The sequence below is a fragment of the Acanthochromis polyacanthus genome, chromosome 20, assembly GCF_021347895.1.
Source record: "Acanthochromis polyacanthus isolate Apoly-LR-REF ecotype Palm Island chromosome 20, KAUST_Apoly_ChrSc, whole genome shotgun sequence".
NCBI classification, from domain to species: Eukaryota; Metazoa; Chordata; class Actinopteri; family Pomacentridae; genus Acanthochromis; species Acanthochromis polyacanthus.
This window is the reverse complement of record NC_067132.1, coordinates 14873263-14893588: the sequence shown is the minus strand read 5'-3', so window position 1 is coordinate 14893588 and position 20326 is coordinate 14873263. Positions and strand designations below refer to the sequence as shown.

The following is a 20326-nucleotide window of genomic DNA, read 5'->3' as shown; positions in this document are numbered from 1 at the left end:
AGGACTTCATCAGGAAAATGGTTTGGAGGAAAGAGAAGTTTTCTTAGATATGAAGTGTCTGTAATTAATAGTATTACCACTAATGTTTGCCTTGTTACTCCACCAAGGAACGCAGTGAAGCAATGTGACGATCAGAATATGTTTGTCTGCTAATCTGTCTGTGCGCAACATTACTCAAAAATGGAGTAACAGATTTGGATAAAATGTTCAGGGAAGGTCAGAAATGACACAAGAACCAAGTCATTAGATTTTTACAGTGATACGCATTATAGTCTGAATCCCCGGATTTCCATATACATTAACGACTTCCATATCATTGCGTGATAGTGGAACAGCGTCACGATGACAATAAGTGAACACTATGGCAGCTGCCTGCTGACGATCACATAATTGCGATCCTACTACAAATCCACCGTCTTATCGGGACTTATCAGTCAGAAATTATACAATGACTGACCAGCCTTGGCAGAGTACTGTGCTTTCTGAGTGCTTTTCTTGTGTTTATTGTGTTGCATTCATCATTGTATGTTACTATTTCACATTCAGAGATATGTATGTATAGTGCTCTTTTAGGTAGCATACTTATTTTCAATGGTTGTTTTGTGTCTACCTGTTTAGAGACAACAGGTGCAAATCAGCTGCTAAGTAAGAGTGATGTGACTATTTTTAATTGTGCACCACAATTGCAAAAATTTACAATAGCATCAAATTAAAAATGACAAAAGCCTCATTGCACCATATTCTAACTTTCAAAAACTCACAGAGAGTTTCCAGAAAATCCTGGAATATTAATATTTAAACCTATCAAAAACAAACAAACAAACAAACAAAAAAAACTAAAAAGAAAACGAACAAGACTTACAATTGCCTTGTGTAGATAAACCTGCAATACCAAAGAAGAAATTCCCCAAAATAGACTTATTAAACAGAGTAATTTACTCATGACCTCCCTAAGACAATATGTAAATGCAGTCTGCATCTTAATCTTTAGAGTCCCTGTAGAATAACTGCATACATAGATAAGAGAGCACAACCAACAGGTCACATTGGTAAATAAAGCGGGTCTAGCATTGAGACATTGCAAGGAAATGTATTTTTGTAAGTTGGACAATATGTGGGGATGTTTTTGAAACTTTTTGACATGAAGCACATTATTATAAACTAGGTATGACACAGTTATCCTGTGGCCCTTAGCCCCCCTGAGGATACAAGGCATATTCATGTATGACAATCCATGTGTTAAAATAATGATACATTTACAAAAAATGATAAAGGATTCAGGATTGTGTAGACAGTGTTTAGTTTGTGCTTTTTCATGCAAATGAAAAAACAGAATGGACTGTCTCTTTTATTTAGAAATCAAGGCCGGATTCAATTTGTAGTCTTTTGTCGAAATGGTCGATTGTGAAAACGTCCGCTGTCAGCCCCGAAGTGGGTAACGTGCGCATGCGTGAAACATCACGCGACCCCAAAACTGCGCAGGACGACGGGAAATTGAGTCGATTAATTAAAGATTTCCCGAAATGCACTAGCATCCAGGAAATACCAGGCGGGGAATAAGAAAAGTATCACCATGCGAGATTTCTTCCTGCTATATTTAATGAGTTTAAACATCTAAAATACACGAAAATAGTTTGCGAAAACGTTGAAGTCTGCAGTTGGGAAGTTTTGGATCTATTTGGAAAAGTTTCCGTGTTTGTCTGAGTATGTTGTGAATAACGACAAAAAAGCGGATTTGGCCTTCACGCGGGCGTTCAAGCTAACCGTTGTGTTAGCGGTGATGCTGGGTTGGTTGTTCTCCAGTTGACGGTAAATGTTTGCGTCTTAAGCGAAAAATGTCTGGCTTTAACTTTGGATCGGGTACTCTTGGGTCCACCAACACGGGTGGAGGATTCGCCTTTGGTGCCGCAACCAGGTAATGACACACTTCAAATAGCAGACTTAGCTAACGTTAGCATAGCCAGGAGTAACCTGGCGTTAGCAGGCAACAAAACTTAGACGACTTCATAACATTGCTGCACTTGTTGTACGTTGTAGGGAACTGCTGAGAAGATTACTAAGGAGTCCCCCTTAAAAACCTCACCAGGCATGTAATATATGTAAAATTATGTATCTGGTGTGGAATTGTTATTTAATTATCACCCAATCAGAAATTTAAAATCATCTACACATCTACACCCGCTCGACTAAAAACAATACAGAAATTACCACTGTCAATATATTTACCTTCAACATTAATAAAAAAACTTGAATTACTTATTAAAACATGTCTCCTACATCACTGGAGGTCAAGTCAAAATGTATGCTCAGTGAAGGGTGTAAGTTGTCTTTTGGATCAGGACTGCCCTCCAAACTAGTTGCTAAGTCGCCAATTTTATGTGAGCTCAAATAAATGTTCTACTTCAGCAGATTAATTAAAATCACGTCTTCTAGTATTAAACTCTAAACAAGCATCTGCCTCAGAACTGTACAGCTCCAAGGCAACTAACAATGACCACAACACAATCTTGAGTTGATCGGGACTTTTATGATTACGTTTAAAGCCATGATCTGCATATGTGGCTTGTCCTGATAACCAGAGTCACACTTGGTGTGGCATCTTCTTAGCTGAAGGAACTGCAGATTATTACAGTTTTAACTTTAATCCACCAGACTTAAGTCTTGTAAACTAAATGTTGTCATGGTGATCTGTAGTGCTTGGAGTATTCCTAACAATTAAGATGTGAATGGGAATGAAAAATATGCAGACTTGTCATCTGAAAATAAATAAATATGACAAATGTTTAATTTAATGAGTTCTCCTCTGTTTGTAAAGTACTTTGGTCACATTTTATTTATATTTTAGTTTAAGGAAGCTATTGTAGTTAAAGAAAGCAGACAATAAACTTTTATTCTGCATTGCTGTGCCAACAACAGATTTTTCCTCCTTCCTTAGTTTGTCACATAATTGTATCATTGATGGGACTGTGCGTATGTGACTGAAGTTATGGCCTTTTTCTTCCGCAGCGCGCCTGCTGCCAGTACCGCTGGCTTCTCTTTTGGGACTGCTCTGGGTACACCAGCTGCAGCCCCTGCTTCCACCACCAGCACCACCCCAGCTCTTGGCCTAGGAGGCAGTCTTTTTGGTCAGAAACCTCCTGGAGGATTCTCTTTCAATACACCTGCCTCAAGTAATAAACTCACACATGTACAAAACAAACTCAGTGGCAAGCAATTAAATATATTTGTTTGTAATTAACATGTCTGTCAGCTGTAGCCATACACCATGTCTTATGTTGGGATGTGATTCCATTTCAGGTGCTGCTGCACCCACTACTGGCCTTACGTTAGGTATGCGTCTGTGTCTATGATGCTTTTTCAGTAAGATTTTGGAAAGGTCTTGGAAACGGCTAATAACCTTCTGTTTGGACATACACTTTCTCTAAGGTGCCCCAGCTACGACAGCTACTACTGGCTTCGGCTTGGCTTTCAACAAGCCCACCGCCTCAGCAACACCCTTCTCCCTAACCACCACTACCACCTCCTCGACAGCCACTGCTGGGGCAGGTTTAACGTTTGGCTCTGTCCTGACATCTACCGCTCCCCAGCAGCCTGCAGCCACAGGTTTCACGCTTGGTCTAGGTGGCACAACCACCACCACAGCAGCTGCAGCAGGCCCATCACTGGGTGGGGGCCTCTTCTCTAACACTGTGTCTACAGGTGAGATGCAGCCAGCCTGAGACTGGTCACACATAAGTGGTTTTCACAGGATGGTATGCAGACATAGTGCCGTTTATTCAATGGCAAGATGTTGTTATACAATTTCTGTATAAGCAAGAATTCATTACAAAGACGGAGTCTAAGAGAATTCTTCACTAGCATGGAAAGAAGTATTGATGATCTAGGGATTTTAGAAAATGACAAAGCAAAGTTTTGACTGCTACATAGCAGACATTGTGATATTTGCTGAGGATTGTTGTAGAGTTGCTTGCATATTGTAACAGTGCTGTGCAGCATTATAACCTGTATGCTTGCTTGGTTTTGCAGGTTTGGGTCAAGCCACTCTTGGAGGAGGAGGTGGATTAACGTTAGGTTCTCTATTGGCAACGTCCACAGCAGCAGCAGCAGCAGCAGCAGCAGCAGCAGCAGCAGCCCCTGCCCCAAGTATTGGCTTGGGTGGAGTCGACTTCAGTACATCTTCTGAGAATAAGAGCAACACATCGTCTGGAGCTAATGCACAGTACGATCTGCTGACCACATATGCATGATTCTTTACTAAATGCAAATGGTAGAATAACTGTCAGTGCTATAATTCAAAAAAAGGTGTGAAGTCCTGTTTATACCTATTTCCTATCCTGTTGGTGTATACTTGGTCAGTCAAGTATTCATTTGTGGTATTAATCAACAACATTCTCTTTTTCTGTCCCTCAGAGACAGTAAAGCTTTAAAAGATGAGAACCTCCCCCCAGTTATTTGTCAGGATGTTGAAAATTTTCAGTAAGTATTGTTGTACAATATTACTGGATTATCGCATTCAGTGTAGCAGTATACTCCAAACAAACTCAGATTTGATTTGCTCTGAAAAGCTTTTAATATATTAGCAAACCTTTAATTGATTCTGTAATTGCTTCATTCTTTTGCAGAAAATTTGTGAAAGAGCAGAAGCAAGTTCAGGAGGACATAAGCAGGATGTCATCAAAGGCCATTTCTAAAGTCCAAGATGACATCAAGAGCCTCAAACAGCTTCTCTCTGTCAGTGCCAGCGGTCTGCAGCGCCAAGCTCTGGCTATAGACAAACTGAAGTTGGAGACAGCGGAGGTAAAAGCAGTACACCTGCTATCAAGCCAAAGCGTTAGAAGCTATGTTAGCTCAGGTTCTTCAGTCCTAATTTTTCTTGATGCACACATTTTATATAGCCACAAATCTGTTATCCATTTTGTGATCAGCCAGTTATTCCTCATTTTCACCAAAGACATACAGGCCACATTTGACAAGATGTACATACATTGCAGCTGTATAGAGTTCTTCTGCAATCAGCTCTAATGCTTCTAGTAGTGGTAGCTATGGGAGTGTCACCATGGAAACCAGATGTAAAACTCCGATATACCATGAAGTACACAGACAGGTTCATGTGGTGCTGGGAGGTTTAATCAGCATTGTGTGAGTTTGGCAGAGGCTTGAATGTAACTGACAGCTGTTTGCATATAAATGCTTTATACACCAACCTTAATAATAAAGAGTGTGGCTGGTTTTGTGAAGCATATCTCATAAACTGAAAATGTGAAAAATAATCCTTTAGATATATCATAAAGTCTGTCTTTAATATTGAACTTTTCTCTTTCCCTTCTGTTTAAGGAGCTGAAAAATGCAGACATCGCACTGCGTACACAGAAGACACCTCCTGGACTTCAACATGAGAACACAGCCCCATCAGAGTAAGTAAAGTGTTGCATAGTCATCCTTAAGTAAGTCAAAGGCAGACTAATGCATTGAGATTGCTCAACTTATATTAGCCTCTGTTTAATGTTTGAAATTTGCTTTATTTGTTGAGTTTGTTGATTCCGAGACAACAATAAATACTAGCCTTCTTGGCCTGTTAACCTTATGTGACCTCATCCGTCTAGCAGTTATTACACCACCAAGGAAATGGCGGAGTTATGTTATGACCGGCGTATGTGAATCTGTCTGTGTGAAACATTACGGAAAAACAGACCAACAGATTTGGATGTAGTTTTCAGGGAAGGTCAGAAAGGACACAAGGACCAAGTGAATAAATTTTGGCATTGATGCGGCTTATAATGTGGTTTTACAGCTTTGTTAAAGATTTCCCATTGCCAGATACAGCAGACTGCACAGTGTTGCTGTAACCTCGATGTGAACACTGTGTCTGCTACCCGCTGACGGTCACATGATTTATCAGTTGGAAAACATACAAGGAACAAACAATTAAACTGTAGGGTGTTTCTCATCAATTCCTGCCAACTGCTACATATTTAGCTCATGCATGTAGCAAACCGCAGCCACACACGTTAAGTTCAGCCATCAGCCTTATGTGAAGAGAGATTCACCTTTCTGTCCTTCCCTCATTTCTGCACCGTAACACCTTGTCCCCGCTAGGTTCTTATAAGTTTAAACACATGCTTTGCTAGACAGCAACAGCGTGGAACCGTTTTCTGTCATCTTTATGTGAATTTTCGGACTTTTTGGCAGCGTCTTCGTCATGTCAAGTAACTGCTTCCTGGACAACACTTCCTGTGCCACTGGAATGGCTACAAAATAAAAGCCCGAACCATTAACAATCCACCTTCAAAATAAAAACATGGAGGGAGCTGTTATTTTAACACTAGCAAAACAAAGGCTTGCCAAAAATGATGAACTGATCAACAGACCTTCATAAGTGTAATTTACACACAGTTTGGTATTCATATATAACGTGCACATGCATAACACATGCCTGTACTCAGCACAAGGTCATTTTTTATTAAACATTTCATCCGTTGGAAATAATCCGTCAATTGAGCAGCCTTTTCGGAGTACTGCGCTCTGAGTGCTTTTCTAGTTTTTCATGTGTCTGCTTTGAGGCTTCATGAATTGAACATATATTTATTTGTGTGTACTTTTTCTGTGTTTAGTTATTTCCGTAGCCTGGTAGAGCAGTTTGAGGTGCAGTTGCAGCAATATCGGCAGCAGATAGAAGAACTGGAAAACCATCTGACAACGCAGAGCAGTGGTTCCCATATCACTCCTCAGGGTAAGAAGACATTTGTCTGACTTTTAACACAGCTCCGGTCATGTTCAGGTTTTAAATCAGCATTAATCGCTGTATGTTACATTAACATAAAAGCTGGTAACTGCAATGTGAAACCTCACAATTAGAAACAACAAGCTACATGTCTGATTAAGAGACTAGAGAAGCAATAATTAAATATTGAAAACATGCATCAGTGTGAAGGTTATGTGCCAGTTTTGTCTTCTTTTTTTAAATCAACATATGCCAGATATACATACTGACTAGGGCTGCTCGATTATGGAAAAAATCATAATCACGATTATTTTGGTCAATATTGAAATCACAATTATTTACACGATTATGCCTTTGAATTTGGAACAGCATTTATTGAACAAGTTTGGAACAGCATTTAGCGAACATTAAATCTGTAAAGGCTGGTCAAACGTCCATAAGAATATTAATGATATTAATAAATAAATAACACTACAACAAACTATGGTATATTCTAACAATATAGTCTAATACAGTGGGTCGTGATTCTGAAAAATTAACATGATTTGTTTAATTTTTAGCCAGTTTTCTATCTAGTCTGTTATTTTCATTGCACAGCATGCTTGTTGAGAATATATTTTTGAAGAAACATTTCATTTGTAAAAGTTGTTTAAAAGTTAGTATTGATGTGAAGTTAATGAGGTAAATATTTACTTAGAAGAAGACTGTACATTTCATTTGAATATTTGATTTTAAAGTTGTAAGCACAAAGGAAGACGTATTTGACAGCAGCATTACTATTGCAATAACATATCATCAGTAGGCTAAAACCTGTCTCACAACGGTTAAGTTTTAGAAAAAAAAAAAGGTCAATTAGCTAATATAACACTACTCCTCGTTAACTTACGTATCTTTTAACCTGATGTTTGATTTTAAGTCCAGGACCTATTATCTTCATTTTTTTAAGTTTGTAAGACGCAGATGCAACAACATATGTACAACTGAATATTAATTAACAACGTCAACATTTTTATACGTGAGCTTTCTGCTCTGCTCTGCTCCGATACTTTGAAGGTAGCGATATTTAAGACTTGTACAATCTAGTGTCATCACACTAACCACATAATCGACACACATTAGAGGGATTCATACTCACCTATAGCCAGGTGTAGTCTGTGCCCGAAACGTTGCAGTCTAAACCAGTGATTGATCTCTGCAGCCAGGTTTATGTTGGCAGGATTGTCTGTTGTGATACAGACTAGCTTCTCCTCGTTTAGTCCGCATGCCGCTAGAGCTTCCTTCAGTCCACTGGCGATGTTTTGCCCCGTATGGTCCTCAGGAACAAAGGCCGTTTGGAGACATCTCGCTTTCAAATTGAAATCAGCGTCGATGTAATGAATGGTGAGGCTGATATACAGCTCCATGGTGCGGCTAGACCAAAGGTCTGATGTGATGGTGAACTCTGCTGCTTTCCTCACCTCTTCTGCCACTTTTGCTCGGCATTTTTCATACATAGCTGGCAGAACAACTCTGTTAAAACAGTGACGAGATGGCACGACATAACGCTTATCCAAAGTATTGACCAACTTCTTGAAGCCTTCGCCTTCCACTGTGCTAATGGGGAACATGTCTTTTGCTAAAAAGTATCCAATGTCATCTGTTATTTTTCTGTGCCTTTCGGAACTTGACAGATAGAGTTGCACTGTACAGTGCGTCTTTGATAGACGCCTGCGTCGATGTGGGAGTTGTGCTCTTGTCTTTCTGCCTTTTCATGCGTTGGTCATAAATTACCTTATAGTAGAGTTTGAGGTGGTTGAAGAGGTTGGTTGTGTTGCTTTGCGGTGCAGACACTACGCTGAAGCAGATTTTACAAAATATGCGTTTCTGCTCCACATCGTCTTGTTCGAATCCAAAATGTTCCCACACTAACGAAGTGGTTCTGCCTTTTTTATCAACTAAACGCCGCTGTTCAGACTCCCCCTCTGCCATCTTCACGAGTACTTAAATCACCTGGCTGGATCTCCACACACGTGGGGTGGGGGCGGGGGCGTCGCGGCTTGAGTTTCGCATGCGCGTCCAATAGCGGAAAACGCCAAATTATCGTTTTTCCTCGATTACATTAATTTTGAGATCGCCTGGAGCCATAATCGTGATTAAAATTCGATTAATTGAGCAGCCCTAATACTGACTGCAATATTGTTTGTTTTGTGTTTGCAGATTTGACTTTGGCCATGCAGAAGTTGTACCAAACATTTGTTGCCCAGGCTGCCCAGCTCCAGTCAGTCCATGAGAATGTAAAGGTCAGTGTTTTTTGTTTTTTTTTTCTTTTCTCCAGCTTTGTCTGAAAATGATAACGTATTCTCATTAACACTGCATTGTTTGAAATGCTAAAAAAAGAAGTCTATTGCCAGGCGATAAGACACTTATAAAGTTAATGTAGAATTTTATGATGACATAACTTTATATTGTTTTTCAAAATGTTTTTGTGTAAATTGTGCCTGTATTTTTTAAATGACACTAATGATATTGGACTTTTTTATGTGTCAACAACATGTTAATTAAATTTTTTTGTTTTCCCCTGTGTTAATATCTTGTGTAATAGATTTTGAAGCACCAGTACCTTTCCTACCGCAGAGCCTTCCTGGAAGACTCCACTGACGTCTTTGAGTCCAAACGAGCATCTAACAGGAAATGGCAGAGTTCGTCGCGAGTCACAACGGGGCCCGCCCCATTCTCCAGTGTGCCCAATGCTGCAGCTGTTGCCATGGCAGCCACGTTGACCCAGCAACAGCAGCCAACTCCAGGTCTGACTGCCTACAAGTTTTAGAAAGTTCTCCTCCTTCTCCTCACCTTGTTTAAGAGAATAAAGGAGGGAGAGAAGAAACAATAAAATTAAAAGCAAGTTGTGGAAATGACAGGACTAGCTTGCTTTAAAAATGAAGAGTAGCAAAAAGTTCAAGAGATGACAGGGAGGATGATTATAAATAATCAACAGCTAACAGCCTTAGTTGGTGGTAGGCCAGGAGAGAGAAAGGGAGAGATAAGAGAAATCTGCTGCTTCACTCTGACGGAAAACCTTTGTGCTGCCTTAACATCTTGTCTGTGACTCTCAGTCCAGGGATTTGAGACATTTATGCGCCTTACAGTACTAGAGTGAGGACATTTTTAAGATGGTTCCAGTGCAAAATGGAACAAAAACTATGGCAGTGTTGATACCAAGAATGAACCTAAGTTCACCTAATTTCTCTCTTTCTCTCTGTGCTCTCTCCAATGGGGTATGAGAGCAGCTATGTGGTTGACGTCATAGGAGAAATTAAATAGAGGTACAGAAAGTCGAGCTGTTGTATTTTGAAACTTGAGGTTTTGATTAAAACCTATACATCTCATTTGAGTTAGGACTGTGTTTTATTCCAGTGATGCGTAAAATGAGGCTAATGAAGGATGTTACTAATGGAATTAGGATCATTAGATATTTGCTGTGTAACTTAGACATAGTTCGCAAGCTTATTCTCTGAATGATTAGTCCAGATATGGTGCGTCTGTAGATTTTTTGTAAGATTAAGTCTAAGAGATCAATTAGTCTGTAAAGAATAGCTTCATTTTAACAAACCTAATACTTTCTTTGGTCCAACTGTCTCCTTTATGTAGGGGCACTCCAGTTGATCAGATACCAAATAGTATCAACTTATTCACTAAAAGGAGAGAAGTCTGAAACATGTTCTCATAACTGAATTTAGATGAAGATAGCATCTCCATTGTCCTTTGAAGCGCAGGCTTCTCTTGGTCAAGGTTTTACCAATTGTAAGCCTAATTTAGGCTAAGACCCACATTTTAGTGAAAGTGTGTGCTCTAAATACTGAAAGGCTTACATCAAAAAAAGCCAATACTATTCAATTAATACAGAATGTAAGTTATATTCATGAAATTCTTTATCTTCTCTTGTAGTAAAAATAAAACCATTTATAAGCATTATTCCTCACAGTGTTATTGTCCACCATGAGGAGATAGATGAAGACTAATGTTTTTGTTATCCATACCACTCACTCAGAGATTGGTGTCGGTGGTATTTTGACAAATTTTGTCGGACTTGATGATAGCCCAAAACATTTCAGTTAGCCCGATACACTAACATCTGAGCTCTTAGGGGCACATTAATTCAGTTTTATTAAACATTTTACAACTAAAGCAACTTTAAGAATAGTGTCTACTATGGTTGTTGCCACATCTCTGAGGTGTTAAAGTTTCAGCCATTTTTGTAGGCTTTGGTTTTTAGGCCATTTTACTGGCATATCAGGGCACCTACATACAATGAACAAACTAAGCTACTATGTATATGAGCATGTTTCTGCTGTGTGTGTGTGTAGTATTTTCTTTTTTTTTGTAAAGTTATACAAGATGTAGTAAAGACTTAATTCAGAAGTTTGAAAGCAATATTTTCACTGGACTAGGATGTAAAGGCAGCAAAGTTGTAAAACTCCTACTTGGCAAGTTAAAGAAACATGAACTTAAGTCTGCTTTCATTTGCAAATGTTTGCTGCTTCCCTTTCACATAGAGCACCAGGTGTGCTTAGACTGTTATCGGATCTGCCCACCAAATGTTACAGAGTGTGGGTTATTTTTCAGTGTAATTAGATTTAAAGGTTCACATACCTTTGATCACTTAACAGGGTGAACTGAAGCTACTGAGTAACCACTAACCTGTTTGAATATGTGCCAAATGGGCCTATTGGGTCACTAGTACTAATCCATTGCTTAGCCACAATTTGCAGAAAGAAATAGTTCACAAACAACCCCTGTTGCCACAATAGGTACGATGCGCTTGTGTGTTTTAAAGTGCACTCCACCTTGGTGCCTGCTTAAAAAAACATGTTTGTGTTGCTTTCCTTTTTTTTGTTTCATATGAAGCCAAATCAATTTCTGATTGTTTATAACAATCTGTGCTATGGACGCACAAGCTGTTTTATCAAGGCTGCATTATGCCGTTTTTACACACAAATCATTTGATTCTTAACTTTGCACATCTGTTAACCCAGAAATGGGTACTAGGTTGCATAATTACTTTTTTAATGTCAATAATTGTGTTTATCAAAATTCCCATCTCTATTGCCAAATGGTGGCTTTTCTCTATCTAGTGACTAAGTTCTTTGACAGACTAAGCATAATCAAATGTTGTATTTATTTACCTATTTATTTCTATTTTATTTCTTTTTGAAGTGCTTAACTTAGTCCATACCGGGAATGGCATATTAGAGGGTGGCCAGTATCACAACATATTCAGTGTGCGACAGAAGTGAGTGCATTTCTGAGCAACATCAGTTAAATGTCAAGTGATTCAATACCGCATCACCTCTCAATATTTGCATTATTTCAAAGCTGACAAGTACAATATTTCCTCTTATGAACAATGCAAAACATTTTTTTAGCAAACTTAAAAATACAAGCCTTAAACTAGAAATTCAACACAAAAAATGTCCACTTGTGTGTACTCTGAAAAACCTGTAATCACTGAAACAGAAATGAGTAAACCTGTGATTTCCAAAAAGCACTACAAGATGAAACTGCTACAAAACATGAAAAGAAGCCTCGTAATTTTTTAAGAGAACATTCTTTGGTTAGTTGAGATGACGGTGAATTTGTTTGACTTTGATGAGGTTGACTATATTTGGTGTATATCTAGTTGGTTCTGCTGCAGTGAATGCATAGTCCTGACAGTGAGACACTACATAACCCCTTCAGCAAAGAGCAGACATTTTTTTTAAAAAGAAAAGTTTTTGGAAGAGTGATGGAACATCTCTCCAGAAATGTGATATTCTTCATGCTGAGGAGGAGTGAAAAATAAAAGGGGACGCTCAAAGTATCTAAAAAAAAAAAAAAAAAATTATTTGAATCTTTGTAATGAAAAGTTTAGACTTTTTCTGCACTGAGCTGCTGTTGTGGGCCTCCATTTTTAGCATTGAAAATCTAAATTGATTGTTTTTTTATTTTACATACATGCAAATACCCAACTGTTCCAATGTAGAAGTGATGCAAATATTGTAAGCTGATACAATGTTGAATCATTTGATATTTAGGTCATTTTGCACAAAGGTGTTCTCATGTCTTTTGTCCACTGTACAACACTGACCATGCAGCTGGCCGGCCCTTACTTTTGCTTGATTCTTGTTTAACCCATGTAATCTTTACTATTACGGTGTGGCGGTTGGTTGTGTAGGCTCTGCAAGATTCAGATCTGTGCCTCTTAGGACATTAGGTGAACAGTGCCAAAAAACTCAGGACTGAAAAATTAAGTATTTAAATACCTGAACTGTAAATTTAAACTGAGAATTTGCCTTTTAATTGCTGTACTTGCTTGGCTTGGAAGTGGAATTGATGACCTTGTAAAATAGCCCTGTTCACTTATTACTAGCCCAAATAAAGCAGTGTTCATTTAGGCGTTGTGTTTCTACACAATATGCAAGTGTTGTTCATCAACGAAGTTAACTATTTATGTAGAAAGTTCATTTCCATTATGGGCTGTCAGCCATGACAAAAATAGACTACTTTATCTCACTGTTCAAGACTTAAATGCATTTGGTTGGTTTGGTTGTAATGAGGCCATACCACTGTTACTTGATGAAAGCTATTTCACCTAAGGGCTACTGTCAGCGTAACAGGGCTGGATCATTTCACATTTAGTTCAGTTAAATGAAAATGTAGAGTAAAAGCGCTGTACACAAGTTGTAATTTCAGGTATTTTCCAAAGTGATGGTACTTTGTATAGACTTTGGCCAAGAAACGCTTGTGTAGAAAGTCTACTTGTCTTGTTGGTTTGACTTGTTGGATCGTTGAGGCCATTTTGTTTGATAGTTCAGAATAGAAGAATGGTTTTTGCTGCTCACACTGGTCTGTAAGTACCAGTAAGATACATTGGTGCCAAATGAAATAGACATGTCAGTTTGGTCACAATGTGTGTCCACATCTCTTGATTGTGTGGGGTTTTTTCCCCTCCACCATTTTATGATCTAAGGCTACACTGTTGCTGGATGTATTTGAGAGCTGGGTCGTATTGGCAGTCAGAATATGGTTTAAAGTGTTGCGATATAAATTGGTAATTATCCAAGTCAACTGGCAACACTTTTTTTAAAATACAGTAGCTGCTGGTGAACCTAACCTAATCGATTCTTTCTTGGTGAAACTGCTGTATGTTAAGAGAAACTGCTGCTTTGGACATTCTAGTCCTCTGATAGACAACACTAAACTTTTTGTAGTATTTACACATAGTTTTGGATTGAGCCAGATGTTTGTTTGAAGGATTCCCAAGTTGTCCAGATTTTGACTTTTGTGTAGCTTTGAATACACTTTACCATATTGTCTTCCACATCTCTACAGGCATACATGACACAATAATGACCATTAAACGATGTAGTAATTCTTGGTCCATCGAAGGCGTTAGGACTTTGAAAATGACACTGGATATTAGGCCACCATATTACTCTATAGCCCCTGTCAGACATGCTATCCTTTCCGTTAATCTGATGGCATCTGAACGTCTCGGCTTCCTGTCTGAATGAGCACTGTGGTCACTTCTACGTAAAAGTCGTGACGCACATCACATTCAACATGGTACAAGTCTAAACTGCATGGAGTCGCATTCGTGGATAGACACGTGCAGATCAGGATGTACCGACGTAGGATGTTGTTACGTATAGTCGTCAATATAACCTCATGCATTTTACATCCCTTAGTGTAAATATCAGTTGTGGCTAGTTTCGTAACTGTCTTGGGTACGTTTGAATAGGAGGAACATTAACATGACCGAACCCTTGTACTTTAAAGGGGAACTTCGGTTTTTTCAACCTGGGGTCTGTTTTCATATGTAATTTCATAAATGTGAGTGATGGAGAAATGAATTTTCGACATAGCTCCAGTATTTAGCCAGGCAGGCAGCTTAGCAGCTCAGCTAGCAGCTCAGCTAGCGAAAAGTATGGGGCAACTTGCCCCCCCGCGTCAAAGTCCGCCCTAACGTGCTTTTTTCCCCACACTGACCGACTCGGATAGTCTCAACGAGTGCCCCACAACATACTAGAGATAAGAAGTGAACGAAAACCTCCACATTACCTGGCGATCGCTCTTTGTTGTGGTCTGTATCCAAATCTCAGGACGCTAGAAAGCAAACCTCGTTCCGAAATCGTGCGAGAGCTCGCGCCAAAACACCGGTTTTGGCCTGAGATTTGGATACAGACCACAACAAAGAGCGATCGCCAGGTAATGTGGAGGTTTTCGTTCACTTCTCATCTCTAGTATGTTGTGGGACACTCGTTGAGACTATCCGAGTCGGTCAGTGTGGGAAAAAAGCATGTTAGGGCGGACTTTGACGTGGGGGGGGGAGCAAGTTGCCCCATACTTTTTGCTAGCTGAGCTGCTAGCTGAGCTGCTAGCTGAGCTGCTAAGCTGCCTGCCTGGCTAAATACTGGAGCTATGTCGAAAATTCATTTCTCCATCACTCACAAGTATGAAATGACATATGAAAACAGACCTCAGGTTGAAAAAAACGAAGTTCCCCTTTAACAGATCGACACCAGGATTGCTTGGTATCCCATTTCTGTAAAGGGCTCATGTTAGCTATTTTCTCACTATTTATGAGTAATATGTATGCAGATGCTGTATTTCCTTTAATGCTATTAGAACAGCAAAAGTGATCCCAATTACCTCTTCTTTTTTTAAACAAGTGAAGGAATTAAAATGTGATTTTTTTTATTTATTTATTTTTTAAAAATGGTAGCCACACTACCAGCTCCAAAGTTTGCCTACAAGGCTCAGCTCAACTGAACCCAATCAATAATGATTCTGAATTGTACATTTAGAGTCTCAGATGTTCTTTGTGTTGAACTTTTGCACAAAAGCACACAAAAATTGGCCTCATTAGTTGAAAATCTGAGTCTGGTATTTTGAGCGATTGGCTGTTTCAGACTGTTTTGAATGTTCCTATTCTCTCTGAAACATTTCCTTGTAATTCTTTATCATATGCTTTGGTTGCACCCTTTTTATAGTGGTTTTTCTGTTTGTCTTTAATGAGATAGTGCTATTGCAAGTTGGGTTTTGGAACAAGCACAATTTGCTTTCTTGAACCTAAAGGATCTCTTAGAAGTCAGACTTGATCCAATAAAGAGTTTGTAGCCTGTAATTACATGTAGATTTAATCACCAGGAGAATAGCTGTTATGTTGACGAATACACTGGTGTTAAAACAAACATGAACCACAAAGGTTATTCATTTCCTCTCGGAAGGATGCACCAAACTTGACCACAATGACTTCCACAGGCAAACTGTACCATATCACTTGATTTTCCTTTAGTTTGATCAGTTTACACTGAAAGGCAGCCATTAATGCCAATTTCACATTTCTTATCTAAATCTCGAGTGCTTTTACTTGTAACAGAGTGTGTTGAAACGTATATATCCAATGCCTGTTGATACAGTATATTTAATATATAATATGGTGTGCCTTTTAAGCTATATTCAATAATTGTGTGATGCATTTTTTTAGCGTGTGCTAGTTCATTCACTCTCAGAAATCTTGAAAATTTGGAAACTTGTCAAATGCAGTAGCAGTTAGCAATTAACAGCCAATTCTGTTCTAAACTGTTTGTTTGTGTTTTATGTAAGTGAAATTGCATATTAAATTGACAATAAATCAGTTTTTAAACAAAGAAACGCTTGTCCTTGTTTCTTTTTGACTGATGTTTTAGGAATACAGACTAATTGGAAGCAAAATTTTATTTCATAGAAGAAAACAATACATAGAGGAAAAAAAAGACAAGTTTCTGAGTGAAAGAACTAGCAGTTGTTTTTTCTTCTTCCACAGTTTGTCAGTAATGATAACTGCTAATGATTTGCTAGAATATTATTGCTTACAACTTTTATGACATTTCAAAAGTACATATATTTCCATTCCACAGTTATAAAAGCATTGTACATTGCTTACATGCAGTTCTATTTATATTTCCAAAGTGTTATGTGAGACGGTATAGAATAATTACTTAGCCACTCAAATCATTTGATGTTTCTCCAAAGCACAATTAAAATAATTTAATTTTTTAACCATTTGCACACATTTTCTAAAACTACAGTAAAAAAAAAACAAACGTTTCATGTACATTTTCTTATTTAGAATTTGTTTCCGTCAATATGACAGTAGTGCAAATGACATGTAGTGTCCTTTTTATCTATAAACAAACCGCATTCAGAAGAGTAAAGCATATGCTCTCTCTCTCTCTGTGCCTTAGGGACCCAGGCACCCTTGGGGGCAGGGTTTGGAAACCCCTTTGCCTCGGCAGTGGGCACTAGCTTGGGCTCTTCTACCCTTGGAGGTATTACCCTCTGCCTGTTTAAGATAAATATCCCCTGTTATTTTCCCTTCCCCTGCATAGTTTACCATTTCCCTGATGCCATCTAGTCTTTCATGCCAAGCAGCCTTTTTTTTAGGTGGTTCAGTTCTCTTGTATGAGAGGTAACTGGTGTGCATGTGCTGAGAGTGGTGCTGTCAGAGCTTTGGAGTTTATATTTCCCCCTCTTCTTCCTTGTGCAAGAGGTCAAGTGCGTTCATACCACACCAAAACTTATCAAACCCTTGCTACAGGTCATTGTATTCACCTTGACATGTGGCAAGTTTGATGACTGTACATGAGTTTGTCATACTGGAATGTTACCAGCAGTGTGGGAATAAGTGGTCTGAACGCACATCAATTTGCTGTGTTCTGTCGTAGCTGGTGTGTTTGGTAAAACTTTTGTCATTTTTCTCCCTTCGGCTTTGCATTGCTATGCAGTGTACTGTGAGTCCTGTGTTGTTCTGCAGTGTTCAGTCAGAAGTTAAGCTGTGGATTAGGTTGTGGCATATGTTTGATAATGCTTGCCTGTGTGTACTCCTGAGGCACTGCTCCTTGTGTTCCTTCCTAGTGTAGGCTCTGTGCTTAGCCCAGTCTGACTTCTATGTCACTTTCTCCCACAGGTTTTGGTGGTGGGCCAGGATTTGGTGGGGTGGGGACTGGGGGGTCTTCTTTTGCCTTCTCCACCAGTAAGCCCACAGGAGGCAGTCTGAGTGCAGGTACATACATGCTGTATCTAACACCTTCACACCTGGCCCCCGAAAATTACAGCAACCAGATAAACAGCAGTACGGCAAGCCTGTATTGTGATGATCTTCTGAGCTGTTAATATTTATCTGCAGAAGAATGAATATGCACTGAAAGCAGCATTATATGCATGCAGTAGAACAAACCTCCTATATCCGTGTTATTTAGTTACTGTGAATTTAATAGCAATGTGTAGTTGCTCTGATTGATGAATAGGACTCAACACCATCCAGTACATAGTCTTTATATGTACAGTAAGTGTGCTGGCACTCTGACATTTTAGGCTGTGGGGTGTTCTACCTGAACACTAACATCTGTATGTATGGACATCTTTTATTTTGATCCCTTGTTTCTTCCACTGCTTCTGTTTTCTCAACCATGCCATATTTGTTTCTCTTTTCTGATCATCTGTGTGCTTTGTCTCGCTTTTCTAGGTTTTGGAAGTAGCAGCAGCTCAGGCTTTAACTTCAGTAACCCCGGCATCAACCCCTCGGCCGGCCTGACCTTTGGCGTGTCCAACCAACCCGCTGTCGGCTTTGGCACTGGAACACCCCTACTCCAGCTGAAGAAGCCCCCTGCTGGTAACAAAAGGGGCAAGAGATAGAAATGAGAGAAGACAGAACCCTGTGACTGAGCAGCTGACCAGCTTAGGGCTTGTATCAAATGAGGTCTGGTCTCTCAAAAGCATATAAGCAGCGCTCAAATGATCATTAGATTATAGAACAGAGGAAATGCAAATTTGAGGAAAACATCAGGGAAGTGCTTGGACTTATCTGACAGAAACAGAAGACTACGGTTTTCAAATCATTGGGAGGTATATGCTCAGTAATCATGAAGAAAAAGAAAATCCTATTGAGCAACCAGCATTCTTTCATTCACTAGTCTGTGATGTCCACTGTTCTACATTGATTTGATTCCATTGCAGTCACCAACATGAACAGCTTCCTTTCATTCATTTCAACGATGAATTTAGTTTTATACTTGTACTTTACACTCAGTCACTTTGACCACCAACTGTCAGAAACTGGAATTGCCCATTGAGTACATGACAAGCTTTTTTTTTTCTTTTGACAGGGTCATTGTTGCTTCTGGTAAGAAAAGTGGGACCAAATCAATCAATACAGTCAACAGTGGCATGTAAACAAAGGATACAGCAGCATTTGTTAATTTAATCTTATGCCCATTTGCATTGCCTCAAAAAGTTCCCTGCACTCTCTGGTCTGTGGTGCTACAGTGCTTTTGGGAATGCCAGATAAGGACAGAGCCGGGTCACTTTCAAATCATTCACTTATCTGTGAGGAGTTGCTTTAGTCTGAATATTGTAAAAGATAAACATGTTTTTTGCGCTTTGAGGTGGACAGTCTAGTCGGTTCCATTGTCTGTCAGTCACAGAGCTGCACTTGAATGCTTCTCAAATGATGACTTGGCTCAAGTCTTGTCCAGGGAAGGGAGAGATAAGGTAAAGGGAAAGAAGCTTATGGAGTGACAGTTGGTTGGGAACAGCATAGTCCCTGTCTGAAAGTGTCAATAGGGAGTATTATCTGATTCTAGATAGTTTTATACACAGGAGTGCCGAGGGTGGGTTTTTGGGGAAGCACAGTTTTATTTTTGTATCAAGTAGAGAAAGAGCTGACATTCGCGCTGGAGTAGAGGGGGACTAGCGCCTTGTGACAGTCCGTTATCTAGTCCACATAACCTGTGTTGTTTTGCTACAATCCATCCTTATCATTGTTTAATATTTACTTTTAGACACACTTTGTTTGCCCCTGTGTGCTATTGTAAGAACTTGGGATAGGAATCGCTGTACTCTTTGTATTACTTGGCCCCCATTAGATGTTAAGTTAGTTAAATCTGAAAGGGATTTCACAGTGCATATTCTACCTGCTCAATTTATACATGTGCTAGAACAAATTTGCACTCACCAGTGTATGTGACCTGACAGTGATTGCGTGAATGTGCATGTGTGCCTATCGCACAAGTTTGAATTTGTCTCTTTTGTCTGTCATGATACTTTTGAGTGTTGGGGTTGGATCAGGGGATGTTCTGCTTTTTTAAAGTGTCCATGTCACTTCTGTTACCAAACACTGGTAATTGTACTATTATTTTCTAATCACAGTCTGTGGAATCCTGTATTTTCAAGAAGCTGTTTATTAATAAAATCTTCAATATGATGTTTTGCCTGTTTGTGGCATCACTTCAATAAATGTGTGTTGACACAGAAAGGCTTCTGTTTTAATGTATTTTTCCAAAAGTGTGTCATATGGTTTGCAACAGCTTTTTAATTTATTTGTCCATTAAGGCGTGCATATAGTGGCACTGACTTTCACTGTTTATATGGCAGGCAAACAGACCAGGTTAACATTGTCATATTCTCTATCCGATACATTTTCCTAAGTATGGTACAACTGTGGAGCAGGTTTATAGATATCAGTTGTAGACTCTCGCTGAAGTCATCAAAACCATTAATGAAGCTAAAATGACTACAGGCCTTTCTGTCTTTCAGTGCTTGGAACAC

The 20326-nt window shown here is 39.2% G+C and overlaps 1 protein-coding gene across 4 annotated transcripts; it reads left to right on the top strand.

Moving 5' to 3' along the window:
• Positions 1 to 1505: 1505 nt before the first annotated feature.
• Positions 1506 to 20033, top strand: nup58 (nucleoporin 58). 4 transcript variants are annotated; one of them, XM_022201201.2, is made up of 14 exons: positions 1506 to 1915; positions 3007 to 3170; positions 3298 to 3330; positions 3427 to 3699; positions 4027 to 4219; positions 4411 to 4476; positions 4623 to 4797; positions 5335 to 5414; positions 6612 to 6730; positions 8918 to 9000; positions 9303 to 9504; positions 16966 to 17049; positions 17688 to 17783; positions 18246 to 20033. In XM_022201201.2, exons 1-14 carry the CDS (start codon positions 1836 to 1838, stop codon positions 18413 to 18415), a joined length of 1818 nt encoding a protein of 605 aa, XP_022056893.2. In that variant the 5' UTR covers positions 1506 to 1835; the 3' UTR covers positions 18416 to 20033. The 4 variants fall into 4 exon arrangements, with proteins under 4 accessions (XP_022056893.2, XP_051796345.1, XP_022056894.2 ...); XM_051940385.1 differs by lacking the exon at positions 16966 to 17049; XM_022201202.2 differs by lacking the exon at positions 17688 to 17783.
• Positions 20034 to 20326: the final 293 nt, after the last annotated feature.

Excerpts from the sequence above, each read along its gene's own strand:
- nup58 (XM_022201201.2), top strand. The coding sequence starts at position 1,836 with ATGTCTGGCTTTAACTTTGGATCGGGTACTCTTGGGTCCACCAACACG. Across the intron at positions 3,700-4,026 it reads CTCTAACACTGTGTCTACAG|GTTTGGGTCAAGCCACTCTT; the intron begins GTGAGATGCAGC and ends TTGGTTTTGCAG. Across the intron at positions 9,001-9,302 it reads CAGTCCATGAGAATGTAAAG|ATTTTGAAGCACCAGTACCT; the intron begins GTCAGTGTTTTT and ends CTTGTGTAATAG.